The 20,328-nt window shown below is 45.9% G+C and overlaps 1 protein-coding gene across 1 annotated transcript in view; it reads left to right on the forward strand.

Moving 5' to 3' along the window:
- The window catches only part of GAS2L1 (growth arrest specific 2 like 1), a 92,679-nt gene that overhangs the window by 66,585 nt on the left and 5,766 nt on the right, over positions 1–20,328 (forward strand). Inside the window, exons 4-5 of the mRNA XM_082273147.1 lie at positions 1,050–1,146; positions 9,178–9,424. Coding sequence (XP_082129273.1) covers positions 1,050–1,146; positions 9,178–9,424 — 344 coding nt within the window. The remainder of the gene's footprint in view (positions 1–1,049; positions 1,147–9,177; positions 9,425–20,328) is intronic.

Raw genomic sequence — 20,328 nt, forward strand, 5'->3', positions numbered from 1 at the left:
TAAAAAAAAAAAACACCAAAAATGGCAGAAATCTTTCCCTTAGTTAGTAAACGCAATAACTTTTGCGCAAACCAAGCAAAATACGCTTATTGCGATTTTTTTTTTTTTTTACCAAAAATATGTAGCAGAAAATAAATTGGCCTAAAATTATAAAAAATTTTGATTTTTACATTTTTTGGGGGGGGAATTTCATATAAAAAAATGTGAAAAATATTGTTATTTTTTCAAAATTGTCGCTCTTCTTTTGTTTATAGCGCAAAAAGTAAAAAATCGCACAGGTGATCAAATACCACCAAAAGAAAGCTCTATTTGTGGGGAAATAAAGGACATACATTTAATTTGGGTACAGCATTGCACGATCGCGCAATTGTCCGTTAAAATAACACAGTGCCGAATCGCAAAATATGGCCTGGTCAGGAATGGGGTAAAACCTTCCGGTCATAAAGCGGTTAAAAATACGCTCATTGAGAATTTTTTTGTCAAAGACATGTAGCTAAATACATTTTGGCCTAAAAATATGACAAAAATTGAATATATTGGATATTTTTTAACTGTCAAAGTAGAAAAATATTGTTTTTTTTTTTCAAAATTGTCGCATTTTTTAATTAATATTGCAAAAAATGAAAATCGCACAGGTGATCAAATACCACCAAAATAAAGCTCTATTTGTGGGAAAAAAAGGACGTAAATTTAGTTTGGGTACAGCGTTGCATGACCGCGCAATTGTCAGTTAAATTCACACAGTGCCGAATCGCAAAAGGTGGCCTGGACGTAAGACAGCAAAATCCTCCGGTGGTAAAGTGGTTAATCCTCCCTTTTTCCATGTCTTCAATACTTTTTCCCTGTGCCATTCGATTTCATTACACATAACTTCATTTCTGAACGTATTTGTTTTGGTTTCTTTGTATGTATAGATTGAATGGGTTGTTACTGACATGTGGTGAAAACTTCATGCCAATAGCACCTTTAGAAATATACAGTATTTACCTAGAAAAATGGTGACATTTTCAATACTTAATTTACCCGCTGTATCTGAATATTCTTTGTAGGTTCTACGGAGCCATGTCATGGTGCGTGTTGGGGGAGGATGGGACACTCTAGAACATTATCTGGACAAGCACGATCCCTGCAGGTGTCAGTTTGCTTGTAAGTATCATGCCAATAAAAGGTTACATAAGCCTTTCTTAGAACCTTAGTGTACTAGGTTACAAAACAGTTTTTCCCATAAGTATTTAAATGAATTTTTAAAAGTACAACATTCCAAACAAGATCCTATACATAATAACACATGGATGCGTGTACAGATTGGTAAGGCATAGAATCAGGTTAAAGTGACAACACATATAAACAGGCTTGAGAAAGAGCTAGGGGTCCCCCTAGGAAGGTATAAGGTACAGTGGATATGGTCCTATTCTGTACGTATATTAAGGAAAAAAGGTTGGGACTTTAAATGAGGTGCATGAGTATTGTTTATTAGGGCCGGTTGTTCTCATGCACGTCATTCAAAGTCCCAACCTTTTTTCCTTAATTTCCATCACAGGGATAGAGACGCATTGCTTTACCCGGCTTGTGTCTCATTTATAGTCCCAAACTGCCTTTACTTTACATGCTGTACATACATTGGCCATATTTGCCTTCAGTTTGTTAGGGCGGGGGGTAATAAATTAGAGGCTTAAACCGTTTATGGATGACAAGGGTGAGTTTGGCTGAAGTTCCTGCCAATTAGTACCCTGGGTTGTGAGAAAAACGGTTGATATGAGAAGGGAAAAAGGTGGAGTGAGATGTGGATGAAAGGATGGGCATGGGAGTCACGGAGAGCCAGGATACAATAGCAAAGGGGAGGAAAAGAGAAAAAAAGTGGGATGAAGGGAAGGGTGATAGGGAATGGGTAGAACTGTGATATGAGGGTATATAGAATGGGGTGGACCCGTATCTAAGCACTTTTTAACATTTCTTTTTTATTTCAAAACTTTTTTTATTACAATATCCAGAGTTCTAAACTTTTGAACAATGGTTGGTGTAAAACATGTGTGGACCCCACTACATAATAAGTATACACAGTTTATCCTCTCCCTCGGCGCCGGCATCACTTCTGTGGGCACCCGGCTGTGACAGTTTGCGGCTTCACAGCCGGGTACCCACTGCGCATGCGTGAGTCGCGCTGCGCGTCTTGATTGGCCGGCAATCTTCTGGGACCTCTGACATGTCCCAGAAGATTGCAGGGAGGGAGGGGGAGAGGAGAACTGCCGCTCAGGGCGCCGCGGCGCTCCGAGCGGAAGTGGGAGCGGGTACCTGTCAAAACTAGGTACCCGCTCCCCCCCCCAAAAAAATGACAAATGTGGCATGTCAGGGGGTTAGAATACCTAAAGCGGAATTTCCACTTTTGGGTGGAACTCCGCTTTAAAAAAGGAGAGTGACAAGAAAAGTGACAAGAAAATCAAAAGGAAGGATATTTGCAATTGGAAGGGGTAGCCAAGGTCTACATCAAGCATACACATGAGTGACAAACAGAAAATGATTGTCAGAGCATTTCTTCTATCAGTGAGTCAAGAATTGTTAATTAATCTGTATCCTGCCCCCTGCACACACATCACTCCCCAATACCCAGAGCTCTCTAGCCTGTTTTACATCAGAGGAGGATGTATATTAACCAATCCATGACCAGTCCACAGTATATGTGTATTAACCCATCTGCAATGTATGTGCATTACCTCTCAGTAATCAGTCAGCTCAGTGACCAATCACCCCCCATCCCCTTGGCTTTTAAGTGTTAACCCCTCATTGACCTATCTGCAGTGTATGTGATATGCTTCAATAGCATGTGTATTAACCCCTCAGTGTTAAATATTCAGTGTGTGTGTTTGCTTTAATTACTTAATAACCTGTCCACAATCAATCATGACATTATGACCACCCACCATAACCCCTGAAGGTGTGGACTCCACTAGACCTCTGAAGGTATGCTGTTGTATCTGGCACCAAGCTGTCAGTGGCAGATTCTTTACGTCCGTGGATCACACTTGTTTTCCTGCACATCCCACCGATGCTTGATTGAATTGAGATCTGGATAATTAGAAGGCCAAGTCAAAACCTCAAACTCATTGTTGTGTTCCTTAAACCATTCTTGAATTCATCAGACCGGGCCACTTTCTTCCAAGTTTGTTGCTCATGTGCCCATTGTAAGGGCTTTTGGCTGGAGACACGGTCCAGTACAGGCACCCTGACCGATCTGCGGCTAGGCAGTCCCAATACACCACAAACTGTGATGCACTGCGTGTTCTGACACCTTTCTATCAGAACCAGCATTAATGTATTCATCAACTTGAACTACAGTAGCTCTTCTTTTAGATCAGACCACAAACGCCAGCCTTTGCTCCCCACATGCATTAGGCTCCTTTCACACACTCCGTCCGTTGGACGGAGTCCGTTTTTCTCAGCGGGGGATCGAGCCGCCGATCCCCCGCTGAGCAGCAGGAGGACAGCTGTGTCTCTGTGCTGTGTGCGGAGACACAGCTGTCAGTTCCCCATGCATCTCTATGGGGGAAATCGGATGGGAACGGACCGTCGGTCCGTTCTCATCCGTTGCCATCCGATCCGCTGGACGGATGGAAAATAGGGTTTCCATCCGTCCAGATTTGACGGATCGGATTGGGTCGGATGTCAGCGGACATGTCTCCGCTGACATCCGATGCCCCATAGGAATGCATGGGGGGACCGTTCAGATCCGCCAAAAAAACGGACAGGCAGATCTGAACGGTCCAGCTGTGTGAAAGGGGCCTTATCGAACCCTGGCCGCCCATGACTCTGTCACCAGTTCATCTGTTTTCCTTACTTGGATGACTTTTGATAGATCTTGACCACTGCAGGCAGAGAACATCCCACAAGAGCTGCAGTTTTGGAGATTTGTTGACTCTAGCTATTACAATTTAGTCACACAAATCCGTATGCTTGCCCATTTTTTCTACTTTTAACACATCAACATCAGGGACAACATGTTCACTTGCTGCCTATCCTACCCACTTTTAGATGCCATTGTAATGAGATAATCAGTGTTATTCACTCTAAATTTCACTGATTATAAAGTTATGGCTGATCGGTGTATAAGCGATAACTCCCTAGAGCCAGGTCAGATGCGTTAGCCACTCAGCTGCCATTACTCTTCGCTTATGTGATAACTCTTTATCATCCAGTCCATCCACATGTGCATCAGCTCTTCAAGACTTAGCCCCTCACATGTATCTTAACCACTCAGAGTCCAGTAACCAGCTTATGTAGGTTAACACCTCTGCACCCAGTGGATGTGCTTTAACCTCCAAGCACCTATTCTTCTGCTTATATTCATTTACCCGTTAGCTGCCAAAACCCAGTGCATGTACATTTACTGCTCAGCAACCGGTACCCTGCGCATGTGTAATAACCTTCTTTGTCCAGGACATGTGTGTTACCCCCTCAGCACTCTCCAGCATATGTGCAATAAAAAGATTTTCAGTGCACCATACCAAATATCTTCTATCACTAATTTTGGCCCAGTGCTAATCTTAGCTCCACTGCCCCATTTTCTCATTTCTTCCTCTCCTGGCAAATACTGCCTGCTGTTATACCCTGGATACTCCTATCCTACAGATCCTGCCCTCTCTCATACCCAATGTTCTCCTCTCCCGTGCATACTGCCTTCTGTTATACCCAATACACTTCTCTCCTGGCAAATACTGCCTGCTCTTATCCCTCCACACTCCTCTTCTGCACATCCTGCCGTCTGTCATACCCCCTGCACTCCTCTCCTACACATCCTGCCCTCTTTCATACCCAATGTTCTCCTCTCCTGCACATCCTGCTCTCTAACATACCCTCTGCGCTCCTCTCCAGCACATCCTGCCCTCTGTCATGCAATGTTCTCCTCTCCTGCACATCCTGCCCTCTGTCATACCCTTTGCTTTTATACATGGTGTACTCTCCTCCTGCATCCATTACTACTTGGAATATTCTCTGCACTTTTCTCCTGCACATACTGCCTTCTGTCATACCCAATACACTTCTCTCCTGGCAAATACTGCCTGCTGTTGGACCCTCCACATTCTTCTCCTGCACATCCTGTCCTCTGTCATACCCAATGTTCTCTCCTGCACACCCTGCCCTCTGTCATACCCAATGTTCTCTCCTGCACACCCTGCCCTCTGTCATACCCAATGTTCTCTCCTGCACACCCTGCTCTCTGTCATACCCAATGTTCTCTCCTGCACACCCTGCTCTCTGTCATACCCAATGTTCTCTCCTGCACATCCTGCCCTCTGTCATACCCAATGCTCTCTCCTGCACACCCTGCCCTCTGTCATACCCAATGTTCTCTCCTGCACATCCTGTCCTCTGTCATACCCAATGTTCTCTCCTGCACATCCTGCCCTCTGTCATACCCAATGTTCTCTCATGCACATCCTGACCTATCATACCCAATGTTCTCTCCTTCACATCCTGCCCTCTGTCATACCCAATGTTCTCTCCTGCACACCCTGCCCTCTGTCATACCCAATGTTCTCTCCTGCACACCCTGCCCTCTGTCATACCCAATGTTCTCTCCTGCACACCCTGCTCTCTGTCATACCCAATGTTCTCTCCTGCACACCCTGCTCTCTGTCATACCCAATGTTCTCTCCTGCACACCCTGCCCTCTGTCATACCCAATGTTCTCTCCTGCACACCCTGCTCTCTGTCATACCCAATGTTCTCTCCTGCACATCCTGCCCTCTGTCATACCCAATGTTCTCTCCCGCACATCCTGCCCTCTATTATACTCAATGCTCTCCTCTCTTGTACATCCTGCCCTCTATTATACTCAATGCTCTTCTCTCCTGCACATCCTGCCCTCTATTATACTCAATGCTCTCCTCTCCTGCGCATCCTGCCCCCTGTCTTACCCTCTGCAATCCTCTCCTGCACATCCTGCCCTCTGTCATACACAATGCTCTCCTCTCCTGCAAATATTGCACCCTGCCACACCTCCTGCCCTCCTCTACTGCACATAATGCACCCTGTCACACCCTCTGCCCTCGTTTACTGCACATACTGTCTGCTATCGCACCCCTCTATTCCTCTACAGTGCATACTGCCATCTATCTAGCTTTGTTATATCCCAAACCTTTGCCATTCTTGAAGGGGCACACTTTTGCTAGTATATATAGAAATCATGTAGCAGTGTTCCAGATATTATATAGATAATTAAAAAAAACTGATAATTTAAAAAACTTTAAGAAGTAAATTATGCTTGTAAGCTCAGACATGTAGAAACTGAATGGCAACCAAGAAACTGGGTCACCTACAGTCTGTACGATGTACACTGTTCAAAAAAATTAAAGGAACACTTTGAAAATACATCAGATCTCAATGGGCAAAAATATCATGCTGGATATCTATACTGATATGAACTGGATAATGTGTTAGGAATGAAAGGATTCCACGTCATTTAATGGAAATGAAAATTATCAACCTACACAGGGCTTAATTCAAAGACACGCCGAAAATTAAAGTGAAAATAGGATGCAGCAGGCTAGTCCATTTTGCTGAAATTCCATTGCAGCAACTCATAATGATACTCAGTAGTTTGTATGGCCCCCACATGCTTGTATGCATGTCTGACAATGTCGGGGCATGCTCCTTTTGAGACGACGGATGATGTCTTGGGGTATTTCCTCCCAGATCTGGACTAGGGCATCACTGAGCTCCTGAACAGACTGAGGTGCAACCTGGTGGCATCAGATGGACCAAAACATAATGTCCCAGAGGTATTCTATTGGATTTAGGTCAAGCAAGTGTGGGGGCCATTCAATGGTATCAATTCCTTCATCCCCCAGGAACTGGCTGCATACTTTCCCCACATAAGGCCAGGCATTGTCGTGCACCAGGAGGAACCCAGGACCCACTGCACCAGCATAGGGTCTGACAATGGGTCCAAGGATTTCATCCCGATACCTAATGGCAGTCAGGGTGGCATTGTCTAGCCTGTAGAGGTCTGCGCATCCCTCCATGGATATGCCTCCCCCGACCATCACTGACCCACCACCAAACCAGTCATGCTGAACAATGTTAGAGGCAGCATAATATTCTCCACGGCTTCTCCAGACCCTTTCATGTCTGTCACATGTGCTCAGGGTGAACCTGCTCTCATCTGTGAAAAGCACAGTGGTGGACCTGCCAATTCTGGTGTTCAATGGCAAATGCCAATCGAGCTCCACGGTGCCGGATAGTGAGCACAGGGCCCACTAGAAGACGCTGGGCCTTCAGGCCACCATCATGAAGTCTGTTTCTGATTGTTTGGTCAGAGACATTCACACCAGTGGCCTGCTGGAGGTCATTTTGTAGGACTCTGGCGGTGCTTATCCTGTTCCTTCTTGCACAAAGGAGCAGATACCGGTCCTGCTGATGTATTAAAAAAGTATTAAAGACCTTCTTTGGCCCTGTCTAGCTCTCCTACTGCCTGTCTCCTGGAATCTCCTCCATGCTCTTGTCTCCTGGAATCTCCTTCATGCTCTTGTCTCCTGGAATCTCCTTCATGCTCTTGTGGTGGGAGACACAGCAAACCTCCTGGCAATGGCACATATTGATGTGCCATCCTGGAGGAGTTGGAATGCCAGTGCAACCTCTATAGGGTCTAGGTATCGCCTCATGCTACCAGTAGCGACACTGACCCTAGCCAAATGCAAAACTAGTGAAAAACAGTCAAAAAAGATGAGTAGGGAAAAAATTACAGTGGCTTCCACCTGTAAAACCATTCTGTTTTGGAGCTCGTCACATTGTTGCCCATCTGGTGCCCCTGTTGTTATTTTCATTAACATCAAAGCAGCTGAAACTGATTAACAACCCCCTCTGCTACTCAACTGATCAATATCCCAGGAGTTTAATTGACTTGATGCTGTACTCTGAATAAAAAGTGCTCCTTTAATATTTTTGAGCAGTTTTTGAACCAAGTTTCTTGGTTACAGAATGATCACTATTATATTTTCATTTATGCTGCTTTTGTGGTGTTTCACTGTAGTATAAATTATAAATGTATTATTAATATACCTAAGTAGCATAGACCATGTGTTTTTAGCTGCTCACTTGAACTTTGAGCTAGCAGCTAAAAACATAGTTGAAATACATAAATAGGAAGTATGCAACCTGTCAAAGGACTGGTAATTTCATGCAGCCAGTGATCCAGGCCCCTATTCTAGACACTACAACCGGGACCTGAACTTCCGCTGCTACAGTACAGTGTGGTCAAGAACACACCCCAGCTTACAGATTGTTAAGGTGCAGCAGCATTCTTTTCACTTTGTTCATTCCTTCTAGTAACATGTCCCTTGTTAAATTATGTTCATGAAGCAGAGCATGTAGCAGATTGTTAACCCTCCCTCTTTCAGTCTGATTGCTGCTGTAGTAAGTGTAAGTACTTACAGTAGCTGTTCTAAAGTCAAAAAGTTTTTTCCTTATACATTACCTTCCTTAAGGTAAAAAACCTTCACCTTGGTGTTTGCCCCCCCCCCTTTCTATATACTTACCTGGGTCCTCTCTTGATCCAGCACTGTGCCCATCTGCAGCAGCGCGGGTCTTTCTTGCTATTAGACAGGACAGACCAATATCAGCAGGGGGCATTGCCTCCTACTACAAGTGAGGAGGCAGCGGGGTCAAGCCATGATGTGTGTGTGTCTATGGACACACACAAGCCGGCTCGGGAGCACATTTGCCTATGTGCCACCATAGCACACGGTTTGCTATGGGGGCACACTTAGGAGAAGAGAAGTGGACAGCGCCAGTGGGGGACCCCAGAAGAGGAGGTAAGGGGCTGCTCTGTGCAATATCCTTACACAGAGCAGGCAAGTATGAACTTTTTTTTTTCATTTTAGGTAAGAAAAAAAAAAGAACCTTTAGTATTACTTTAAAAATACAAAAATGATCTATTAATGAATATGTAATTGTGTTATTGGATGTGGCTAAAATATCTGGATGGAGTATAGCTTTAAAATATTGTTATGTTCCATATGTCTGTTAGCGTGTGCACATTGCTTAATAGCCTATTGCCTGGATGGCCAAATCACGTGTAGTGTGCCTATTGACTAGATGTGGTATGTATGCTGCATTATATGTTTCTTGAGGGTCATCAATTCATCAGTTACATGTCTTCATCAGTTCTCATTTACTTCATAGCCCATCGTGTGCAGACATCACGTCCCACAACATTTTCCCCCCAACGAATGTCCAATGTTGCTCCTCCCCGCACCTCCAGCCCATCCCGCGGACGCATTTCTGAGGGCCTGCCCAGGAACGCTCAGAAGCCAGAGCCAAGCACTCCACGACGATCCACTCCAGCCCCCACTTCTTCATTGAACAACACCTTCAAGACCCCATCATCTCAAAAGGAGCGTCCAGGGCTACATGGCATTAACACTTTCAGGTATGTCTTCCAACTGAACGCATTTACTGATTGAAAATTACATTGGCATTGTGCAAGAGCTAGTTTCATCATGGCTTCTACAAATTAAACTTAAAGCGGAGTTCCGCCCCCCCTGCTGACTTTTAAATATTGGAACTTACCTGTCCAGGGTTCCCGCGATGTCGGCACCCAAATTTTTGTATTGGCTCTTGGGTGCCGCTGCCGCCATTCAGAGTAAGGGAACCGGGTAGTGAAGCCTTTATGCTTCACTGCTGGTTCCCTACTGCACATGCGCGAAGCGTGCTGCGCTTTATAATTGACTCGGCGGCGGAGGAAAAAGGAGGGGGCCGAACTTCCGAGGGACATTGCCGCGGCGCTGTCTCCCGGAAGGGGGGAAGGGTGCCTGTCAAAATCAGGTCCCCTTCCCCCCCTGAAAGGTGCCAAATGTGGCACCTGAGGGGGGAAGGAAGCATATAAGCGGAAGTTCCACTTTTGGGTGGAACTCCGCTTTAAGGACCAATTATGAAAGGAACTTCTCAAATCTATATTTATGATCTGATGACCGGGAAACATGGCCTATTTCTGATCATATAATGGCTCTCCTCTTATATATTCATGTTATTTCTCTGAAACTGATTAAACATAGGGTTGATGTGAAAGAAATTCACTCTTGCAGTGGGTTTTTTGCTGCTATATCATATAGCTATAAATAAAAATGGGGGTTTGGTCCCACCATATGGCCATATCGTGCTCAAGCCCACTACTGCGTCAAAGTACCCCATTATCAGTGGGTCCTACACTATCCATGAAAAAGAGATGAATCCAGCCTAACCCTTGGAGATAATACTCCTTGCTGGGAAGGATGTGCAAATGCACTACAGGGGACTCCTCCTATATCCACTTGATGGTGGACACTGATTGAGTACAGGTGTGTGGGGGGGTGGGGAGGGTTGCTCAACCTCGATAGTCTGGTCAGACCGAATACATAATAAACAGGCAAAAAATTTGGGGGAGCATACCCATGTATTTCTAAAGCTGCTGCAGCTATGAACCAAAAGACCTGTATATTAAAAAAGAATAGCGCGCAAATGCAAAAGAAATAATTACCAAATCTGAAGACAATCCATAAATAAAAATGGGGGTTTGGTCCCACCATATGGCCATATCGTGCTCAAGCCCACTACTGCGTCAAAGTACCCCATTTTCTTTGGGTACAAATACATGGGTATGCTCCCCCAAATTTTTTGTCTGTTTATTATATATCTAGCTGACTAAGCCCTATCACAGTGCAGAGAGCTGTCCTTCAGGATCTAAGCTACCTAATAGGCATCAAACTTTAGACTGAGGTGTTTTTTTTTTTAAATAAGTGCACCATTATTTGAAAATAGTAACTGATATGTTTCTTCCCATATCTGGTTATGTATGCTCAGCAATTTGCTGCCCTAAAATTAGCATTTACCCTAAGCTTTTCTAAAATGGGCAATTGCTTGCAGCTGAACAGTTAAAACTCAAAAGTGTGGTAAAGCTAAAAAGTTAAATTCATCCATGTCTCTTTTTTTGTTTGGTGACCCTGTGCTGTCTGACATTCCTGAAAAGGTGGCCTTTCTGCACACCAGTGTTTACTGTGATAATGACTGGTCACTGCTGCCTGCTTACTGTTGGCAAGGTTACAGGTCATCTTGGTGCCTTCCCAGATTTCTGTTAAGGCCAATCTCCCCTATTAAGCGGCAGATGTCAGCGGACACATGTCTGCTTACACCCGCCACTATCTGATCCGATCCTATCTGGCAAAAACAGACGGATGGTGACCCTATTTTCCATCTGTCTGGCGGATCAGATTTCCCCATAGAGGGGAGTGGACCCCTCTGCACAGTGAGTGGACACGGACCTGTTATCCACCTAGCGCAGCAGAGGTGCCTGTGTGAAAGGGGCCAAAGAGTTTTCTTTCCACAGCCTGTGACAATACCTGTCCCTATGTGCTATGAAATAGGCTCACGCTGGTGTACTCGCAATTTTCCTTAGCTGCAGTGCCATAGACTTTGATTTGGTTGCACATTTTTCCCGTATTTTCTGAAAGTGCACAAAAAGTCTTGCATGCTGCATCTTTGGTTTACTTTCAGAAAACGCTCATCCTAAAAAGTCTTTGGGACTGCAGCTAAGGAAAACTGTGAGTACCCCAGCACTGCAGCCAAACCGCAGCACACCAGTGTGAACCCAAAGGCTTGTACGCACTTGCAGCAGGCACTGCCACTCCAATGAAAAGTGATCGATGCTCATGTCACTTTTCAGGGGCATTTGACAGGCAGTGAGGAGGTGATATCACATTTCCTCCCTGCCTTTTTTTAACCAAACGCCAGTGCGTCCAGGTAATGGCACGGTTCACTTTCATCTCCACCTTATATCCATAATTCTCTTTTGGATTAGGTGTGCTCTCACCATATTTTTTGCACATCTAAGACCTAAAGAGAGTTATGGAAATAAGATGGAGTTGGAATGGAATTTCTACACCAAAGTGGAGAACTTTACAGAAGATTTGGGGATATTGTGTAACCCAGAGACTGAACTTAAGCCCCCTTGGACAAGACAAAATTTCTGCTGAACCAGCTGAATTTCAATCTATTTATGGGCAGGTTGGCTGTACTTAAGTTGATCCATTGATTGACTTTAGTACAACCAGGTTGTCTTTTTTTTTTTTAAATCTTTTTTTCAATCACTGCTGGCTTCCATAGCTGCTAGCAGTGATCACTGTGTTCTGATGGCTGGGAAACTTCCCAATCGGCAGAATACAATAGCGCAGCAGGAGGGATTCCCCATCAACACTATCTGTGTTGATGGGGGAATCAAGAGATTTTCAGCCCGTGGTTGAAGGATAGAAAATTGCATAACGTATGGCTGGCCTTATAGTAAAAGCAGGAATATGGCACATCTAATGTTGACACTGATATCAGACATATACAAATCTATTGTCTATTTACTGGGCATGGGGAAGGGGCAGGCTCTCTGTCTCGGTCTCTCTGGGGGCAATCATTTGGAGCTGTCTCTGAGAGACTGCTCCACAATGATTGCCCCCACTGAGAGAGATTGTTTGCTTCTCTCAGTGCGGGCAATTTGCAGTCTCTCTGTGTGGGCAATGTGGTAAGGTGTGTGTCTCTCTCTCTCTCTCTCTCTCTCTCTCTCTCTGTGTGCCGGTGCTGTAAAATTTAATCGGACCCGTGAAAATTCCGGACCTCGTCACTTCCAGTGACGCTACGTCACCACCAGCTGGTGCGACAGCAGGTGCGAGCCCCGGTGCGCATGCGCACAAGACATTTTTCAGGTCCGATTACATTTTAAGACTTAGCGAACAGCTGACTGAGAGGAGGCAGGGCGGGTATGTGCAGTCCACCAACTCCACTTCCGGGTCTATGCGTTCCAGACATAGATCTTTTTTTTGTTGTTTTCTTTTCTATCATTCCACACATTTACACACATTCCCTTTACTTCAATGGAACGGAAAGACGGACACTCTTTTTTTTTTTTAGCACATACCAACACACTGTGCAGGGGTCCAGAAGCACTGCATTTCCCATGATGCATTTCCCTTTTCTGCTTAATATAAATACTAATTATGATTACGATGAATATTAAAAATTTTATTATTTCTCTCGATGTGTGTAAGGGAATGTGTGGAAATGTGTGTAATGATAGAAAAGAAAACAACAAAAAAAAGATCTATGTCTGGAACGCATAGACCCGGAAGTGGAGTTGCTGGACCGCAGTTCGCTAAGTCTTTAAATTTCATCGGACCTGGAAAATGTCTTGTGCGCATGCACACCGGGGCTTGCACCAGCTGGTGGTGATGTAGCGCCACCGGAAGTGACGAGGGTCCGGAATTTTCACGGTCCGATGAAATTTTAGAACACCGGCAATGTTGAAAGGTCTCTCTCTGTCTGTGTGGAGTGGTCTCTCTCTCTAAGGGCAATGTGGAATGGTCTCTCTCTCTGTGGGTAAGGTGGAGCGGACTCTCCCTCTCTGTGTGGGTAATGTGGAACAGTCTCTCTCTCTCTCTCTGTGCGGGTAATGTGAAGCAGTGCCTCTCTAGGTGAGCAATGTGGGAGGGTCTCTCTGTGCGAGCTGTGTGAAACAGTCTCTCTCTCTCTGAGGGCAGTGTGGAAGAATCTCTCTCTCTCTCTGTGCGGGCAATGTGGAACGGTCTCTCTCTCTCTGTGTGCGGGCAATGTGGAACGGTCTCTTTCTCAGTACGGGTAATGCAGAGCGGTCTCTCTCTGTGCTGGTAATGTGGAGTGGTGTCTCTCTCTCTCTGGGTAATGTGAAGCGGTCTCTCTCTCTGTGGGTAATGTGGAGCAGTCTCTCTCTCTTTCTCTCTCTGTACAAGCAATGTGGAATGGTCTCTCTCTCTCTCTCTCTCTCTCTCTGTGCAGGCAATGTGGAGCGGTCTCTCTCTCTCTCTCTCTGTGGGCAATGTGGATCGGTCTGTCTCTGTGCAGGCAATGTGGAACGTTCTCAACTCTCTGTGCGGGCAATGTGCAACAGTCTCTCTCTCTCTCTCTGTGGGCAATGTGGATTGGTCTCTCTGTGCGGGCAATGTGGAACGATCTCTCTCTCTCTGTTCGGGCAATGTGGAACGGTCTTTCTCTCTGTGCGGGCAATGTGGAACGGTCTTTCTCTCTGTGCGGGCAATGTGGAACGGTCTCTCTGTGCGGGCAATGTGGAACGGTCTTTCTCTCTGTGCGGGCAATGTGGAACGGTCTTTCTCTCTGTGCGGGCAATGTGGAATGGTCTCTTTCTCTCTGTGCGGGCAATGTGGAACGGTCCCTCTCTCTTTGCGGGCAATGTGTAACGGTCTCTCTCTCTCTGTGTGGGCAATGTGGATCGGTCTCTCTCTGTGCGGGCAATGTGGAAAGGTCTCTCTCTCTGTGCAGGCAATGTGGAACGGTCTCTCTCTGTGCAGGCAATGTGGAACGGTCTCTCTCTCTGTGCGGGCAATGTGGAAAGATCTCTCTCTCTCTGTGCGGGCAATGTGGATTGGTCTCTCTTTCTCTGTGCAGGCAATGTGGAACGGTCTCTCTCTCTGTGCGGGCAATGTGGATTGGTCTCTCTCTATGCGAGAAATGGGGATCAATCTGTCTCTCTGTGTGGACAATGTGGAACGGTCTCTCTCTCTCTGTGCGGGCAATGTGGAACGGTTCCTCTTTATCTGAGCAGGGAATGTGGCACGGTCTCGCTCTCTCTGTACGGGCAATGTGGAATGGTCTCTCTCTCTCTCTGTGCGGGCAATGTGGAATGGTCTCTCTCTCTCTGTGCGGGCAATGTGGCATGGTCTCTCTCTCTGTGCGGGCAATGTGGAACGGTCCCTCTCTCTTTGCGGGACATATGAAAAGGTCTCTCTCTCTCTCTCTCGGTGGGCAATGTGGATCGGTCTCTCTCTGTGCGGGCAATGTGGCACGGTCTCGCTCTCTCTGCGCGGGCAATGTGGAATGGTCTCTCTGCGCGGGCAATGTGGAATGGTCTCTCTGCGCGGGCAATGTGGAACGGTCCCTCTCTCTTTGCGGGCAATGTGGAACGGTCTCTCCCTCTCTGTGGGCAATGTGGATCGGTCTCTCTCTGTGCGGGCAATGTGGAACGGTCTCTCTCTCTGTGCGGGCAATGTGGAAAGATCTCTCTCTCTCTGTGCGGGCAATGTGGATTGGTCTCTCTTTCTCTGTGCAGGCAATGTGGAACGGTCTCTCTCTCTGTGCGGGCAATGTGGATTGGTCTCTCTCTATGCGAGAAATGGGGATCAATCTGTCTCTCTGTGTGGACAATGTGGAACGGTCTCTCTCTCTCTGTGCGGGCAATGTGGAACGGTTCCTCTTTATCTGAGCAGGGAATGTGGCACGGTCTCGCTCTCTCTGTACGGGCAATGTGGAATGGTCTCTCTCTCTCTCTGTGCGGGCAATGTGGAATGGTCTCTCTCTCTCTGTGCGGGCAATGTGGAATGGTCTCTCTCTCTCTGTGCGGGCAATGTGGCATGGTCTCTCTCTCTGTGCGGGCAATGTGGAACGGTCCCTCTCTCTTTGCGGGACATATGAAAAGGTCTCTCTCTCTCTCTCTCTCTCGGTGGGCAATGTGGATCGGTCTCTCTCTGTGCGGGCAATGTGGCACGGTCTCGCTCTCTCTGCGCGGGCAATGTGGAATGGTCTCTCTGCGCGGGCAATGTGGAACGGTCCCTCTCTCTTTGCGGGCAATGTGGAACGGTCTCTCTCTCTCTGTGGGCAATGTGGATCGGTCTCTCTCTGTGCGGGCAATGTGGAACGGTCTCTCTCTCTGTGCAGGCAATGTGGAATGGTCTCTCTCTCTCTCTCTGTGCGGGCAATGTGGATTGGTCTCTCTCTCTCTCTCTGTGCGGGCAATGTGGATTGGTCTCTCTCTCTGTGCGGGCAATGTGGATTGCTCTCTCTATGCAAGAAATGTGGATCAATCTGTCTCTCTGTGTGGGCAATGTGGAACGGTCTCTCTCTCTCTCTCTGTGCGGGCAATGTGGAACGGTCTCTCTCTCTCTCTCTGTGTGCAGGCAATGTGGCACGGTCTCGCTCTCTCTGTACGGGCAATGTGGCACGGTCTCGCTCTCTCTGTACGGGCAATGTGGAATGGTCTCTCTGTGCAGGCAATGTGGAATGGTCTCTCTCTCTCTCTCTGTGCGGGCAATGTGGATTGGTCTCTCTCTCTCTCTCTGTGCGGGCAATGTGGATTGGTCTCTCTCTCTGTGCGGGCAATGTGGATTGCTCTCTCTATGCAAGAAATGTGGATCAATCTGTCTCTCTGTGTGGGCAATGTGGAACGGTCTCTCTCTCTCTCTCTGTGCGGGCAATGTGGAACGGTCTCTCTCTCTCTCTCTCTGTGTGCAGGCAATGTGGCACGGTCTCGCTCTCTCTGTACGGGCAATGTGGCACGGTCTCGCTCTCTCTGTACGGGCAATGTGGAATGGTCTCCCTGTGAGGGCAATGTGGAATGGTCTCTCTCTCTCTCTCTGTGCGGGCAATGTGGAATGGTTTCTCTCTCTGTGCGGCCAATGTGGAACGGTCCCTCTCTCTTTGTGGTTAATATGGAAAGGTCTCTCTCTCTATGTGGGCAATGTGGATCGCTCTCTCTCTGTGCGGGCAATGTGGAACGGTCTCTCTCTCTCTGTGCGGGCAATGTGGAACGGTCTCTCTCTCTCTGTGCGGGCAATGTGGAACGGTCTCTCTCTCTGTGCGGGCAATGTGGAACGGTCTCTCTCTCTCTCTGTGCGGGCAATGTGGAACGGTCTCTCTCTGTGCGGGCAATGTGGAACGGTCTCTCTCTCTCTGTGCGGGCAATGTGGAACGGTCTCTCTCTCTGTGCGGGCAATGTGGAACGGTCTCTCTCTCTGTGCGGGCAATGTGGAACGGTCTCTCTCTGTGCGGGCAATGTGGAACGGTCTCTCTCTCTCTGTGCGGGCAATGTGGAACGGTCTCTCTGTGCAGGCAATGTGGAACGGTCTCTCTCCCTGTGTGGGCAATGTGGAATGTTCTCTCTCTCTCTCTCTCTGTGCGGGCAATGTGGAACGGTTCCTCTCTTTCTGTGCGGGCAATGTGGAATAGTCTCTCTCTCTCTGCGAGCAATGTGGATCAGTCTCTCTCTCTCTCTCTCTGTGCGGGCAATGTGGAGCGGTCTCTCTCTCTCTCTATGCGGGCAATGTTGATCGTTCTCTCTCTCTCTCTCTGTAGGCAATGTGGATCGGTCTCCCTCTCTCTGTGCAGGCAATGTGGATTGGTCTCTCTCTATGCAGGCAGGTTGGCAACACTGGCCGATACTAATACTGAAACCGCGCACACGGCATCCATGAGACCATCCTCTCCACTATTCTCATGGCCACAGTATGTAGGACACAAATACACTGCGATCTAACTAGGGGTGGGAAAAACAGTTTTATTTCCAGCGGAGCTGGCTGGCTAGTTCCGTGGTAGTGGTGGCAGGACGGAAGTGGCACCGACCCTATCACTTCCTCCCAGCATCCTATGTAACCACACAGGAGGAAAGAGGCCCAGAGGTCGAGGCAGCTGCGGGCTAATTAAAACCTAATCAGTGCGGTAAGACGTTCACTGCTATTCTTTTATTTTATAATGTCTAGGATGGGGGCCGAGTCGCTGCACCATGGGCCACTGGGTTGTACTTGCCCCCCTGGGCCAAAAGTTGCCAGTCAGCCCCTGCCCCCCTACCTTGTCCTTGCTCTGATCACAACACAACAAGATAAGAAAAGGAAAAGTGAGGGAATGCTCTGAAGAGGAAGAGGGAGATTTAAGAACTATTTTAGGTGCTGCCCATGGATGAGAGGAAGAACAAATGAACAGCCAGTTGTGTGAAGAACAGAATTTCTTAAGGCCCTTTATGTGTCTTTTGCTTTCCTGTAGGGCTGTAAACATAGTTGTTTAGCATGATCATTTTTTATTTTAGGCCTCATTTTTTACTAATCAATGGAGACATTCACACAGGTGCGTAAACATGCTCTAAGACATTTATGCAGCCGGAAAAACCCATTTACAAATGGTTTTTGTTTTGTTTTTGTTTTTATGAATCCGAACGCAGCTGCATTGTTTTCAATGGAGACATTTATACTGGTGCGTAAAAATGCACGGCATTTAGCACAAAATCCAAAAATCTGCATCTGAAGACATATCAATACACATATGCCAGGTTCAGGTATTGGGGAAAAAACTGGAGAATTTCATGCAAGTATTTACTGATCCTTGCACAGGAACCTTTGCGCTGGAATAAAACATGCGTAATTTGATCAGTAAAACTTTTTCACCCATCTGAATGTAGCCTAAATCTGTCCATAGAGTCCTTTATTAATCATCAGCTAAGTAATTTAAACTAGCAGAACATTGATGATCCTAGAAGAATTCCCTGAGGGACAATAAAAAAGGTAAATAGTTGTAATACAGCTTAGTAAAACTATAAAAGTAGGGCCCTCACAACTACTGGTTCTCCCTATACCAGTATAAAGCATAACAGAAGGACTATGGATAGAAGCCATGTTTAGTATCTGTGAGTAAAGAGGATTTTCAGTTGTGAGTGTTCCCATCACTGTATCTGACTTCACTAAGCTGATTCTACTGTCTTTCTCCATTACCTGGCCAGGCGTTAGCTTCTGTACTCATAACATGTGAGCCTTTTATGCATTACTGTACATTATAGGTAGTCAAAAAGCTATATTTCAACACTTGCTTGATTTCCTTGGACATGGTAAAGAAGATGAAGTACAGTATGTCAAAATGCACTTATTCTTTAAATGAAGCACTCATAACAACCACAGTTAAAGCCGCACTCCTTACCAAGAGTAAATGTAATGATAATAGTCATAATGTGTTTGTGTAGTTTTAAAAGGATGTCTTTTTAAATATGATTCCAGAAAGTCAAAAGGCATCCAGAAAAGGATCACGAGGAAACGCTGAATTTAGCAAATAGATAATGCAAGCCTTATGGATAGTCAGCTGCTCAAGACGACTGACATAAATAAACATTTTTAGTAGAAAGGAATCCCCTGGCCTCTTGACCACTTTATGCTTTTACTTTTTTATAATTTTATTTTGGGTATGTCATTTTAACTTGCTTTTAATAATTAGCTTACTGTTTTACAAAGATTATGAGGTCTTTATTAACAAGGGAATTTCGTGTATGTGTAAAGGTCATTATCATTATTAATCATTTATTCATTCTTGACTTGGCTGCATTTAGGAATGAGAATCTGTTAAAAGTTAACATGTAGTTCAATGTATTAGTTATCTTAACAGATTGTCAGCCATTTTTACCATCCTACCATGTGCTGCAGTATACGGTGCTAGCTGCATCAGCAGATATTTGCCTTTTTCCTGAATGATAAAACAAAAAGGTTAATGAAAGTTTGCTTATGTGCACAAGAAATTCACATATACACTGACTTTTTAAAAGCTTGGTGTCCTCTTTATTTTCCTTGGAAATCTTCTCGTGCCCCCATCCCTAGCTCAAAAGCAACTTACCTACCAAATTTCATGTTCCTCATCACTTTCATAAGTAGGGGACACATACCACTGCTCCTACCCAAATTCAAGTTAGTAACAACTGGGGTCCCAGTTGTCTTAACTAGGCTTTCAAGACTCTCTTCATGAAAGGGGAACCTTCAATTCTCTTCTAATAAATTTCTAGACTATGAAGGACTTTGCGACTATTTCCACCAAGCTGAAGAAGTCCAAAAACTCCAGCGCTCTTATGAAGGTACTTACCATGAAATCCTGGCATGTAATGGTTTACTCGATGCAGTCCTCCTCAGATCGGGTCATCTTCAAACAAACTGCATAAGCACACTCAGGAGGGCACAAATACCTAGCACATTATCATCAATAACATTTATTAAATCGAAAAACAATTCCAAACTATATAAAAACAGGCGTGTGAAACAACAACTCCAGCTGTAGGTGGCGTCATTTATTCATGTACCACAGGGCTGGAAGGCTAACCCATTTCGAGTTTTAAACTCGCTTCCTCAGATACATTCTATTCTTGCTTCAGTCTGGTCTGGACCAACATCTGGCCATAAATATCAGCAAGGGAATGGCCTTGGCCATTCTTTTTTTAAAGAGCTTTGGCCTCTCACGCTCTATTTAGGACCTTTGTCCAGGGCATAGCTCACATTTCTTCTCCTGTCTAATATCCAGGTTGTACAGGAACAAAGTTGTCCTGAGGCCCAGGACCTCCTTCCCCAAGGTGGTCTCTTCCCTCCACCCTAAATACGTTGTAGGATATTGTTCTTCCTTCCTTGTGTCCTGCTCCAAAGAATTCCAAGGACATTTTTCTCTGCACTATCTGAATGTTGTGTGTGCTGTGAGAGTTTACCTCTCTGTTACTGATTCTTTTTCGAAAATCAGGTTCCCTCTTTGTGCTTACTG

This window comes from Pelophylax lessonae (assembly GCF_965119305.1).
Source record: "Pelophylax lessonae genome assembly, chromosome: 1".
Lineage (NCBI taxonomy): Eukaryota > Metazoa > Chordata > Amphibia > Anura > Ranidae > Pelophylax > Pelophylax lessonae.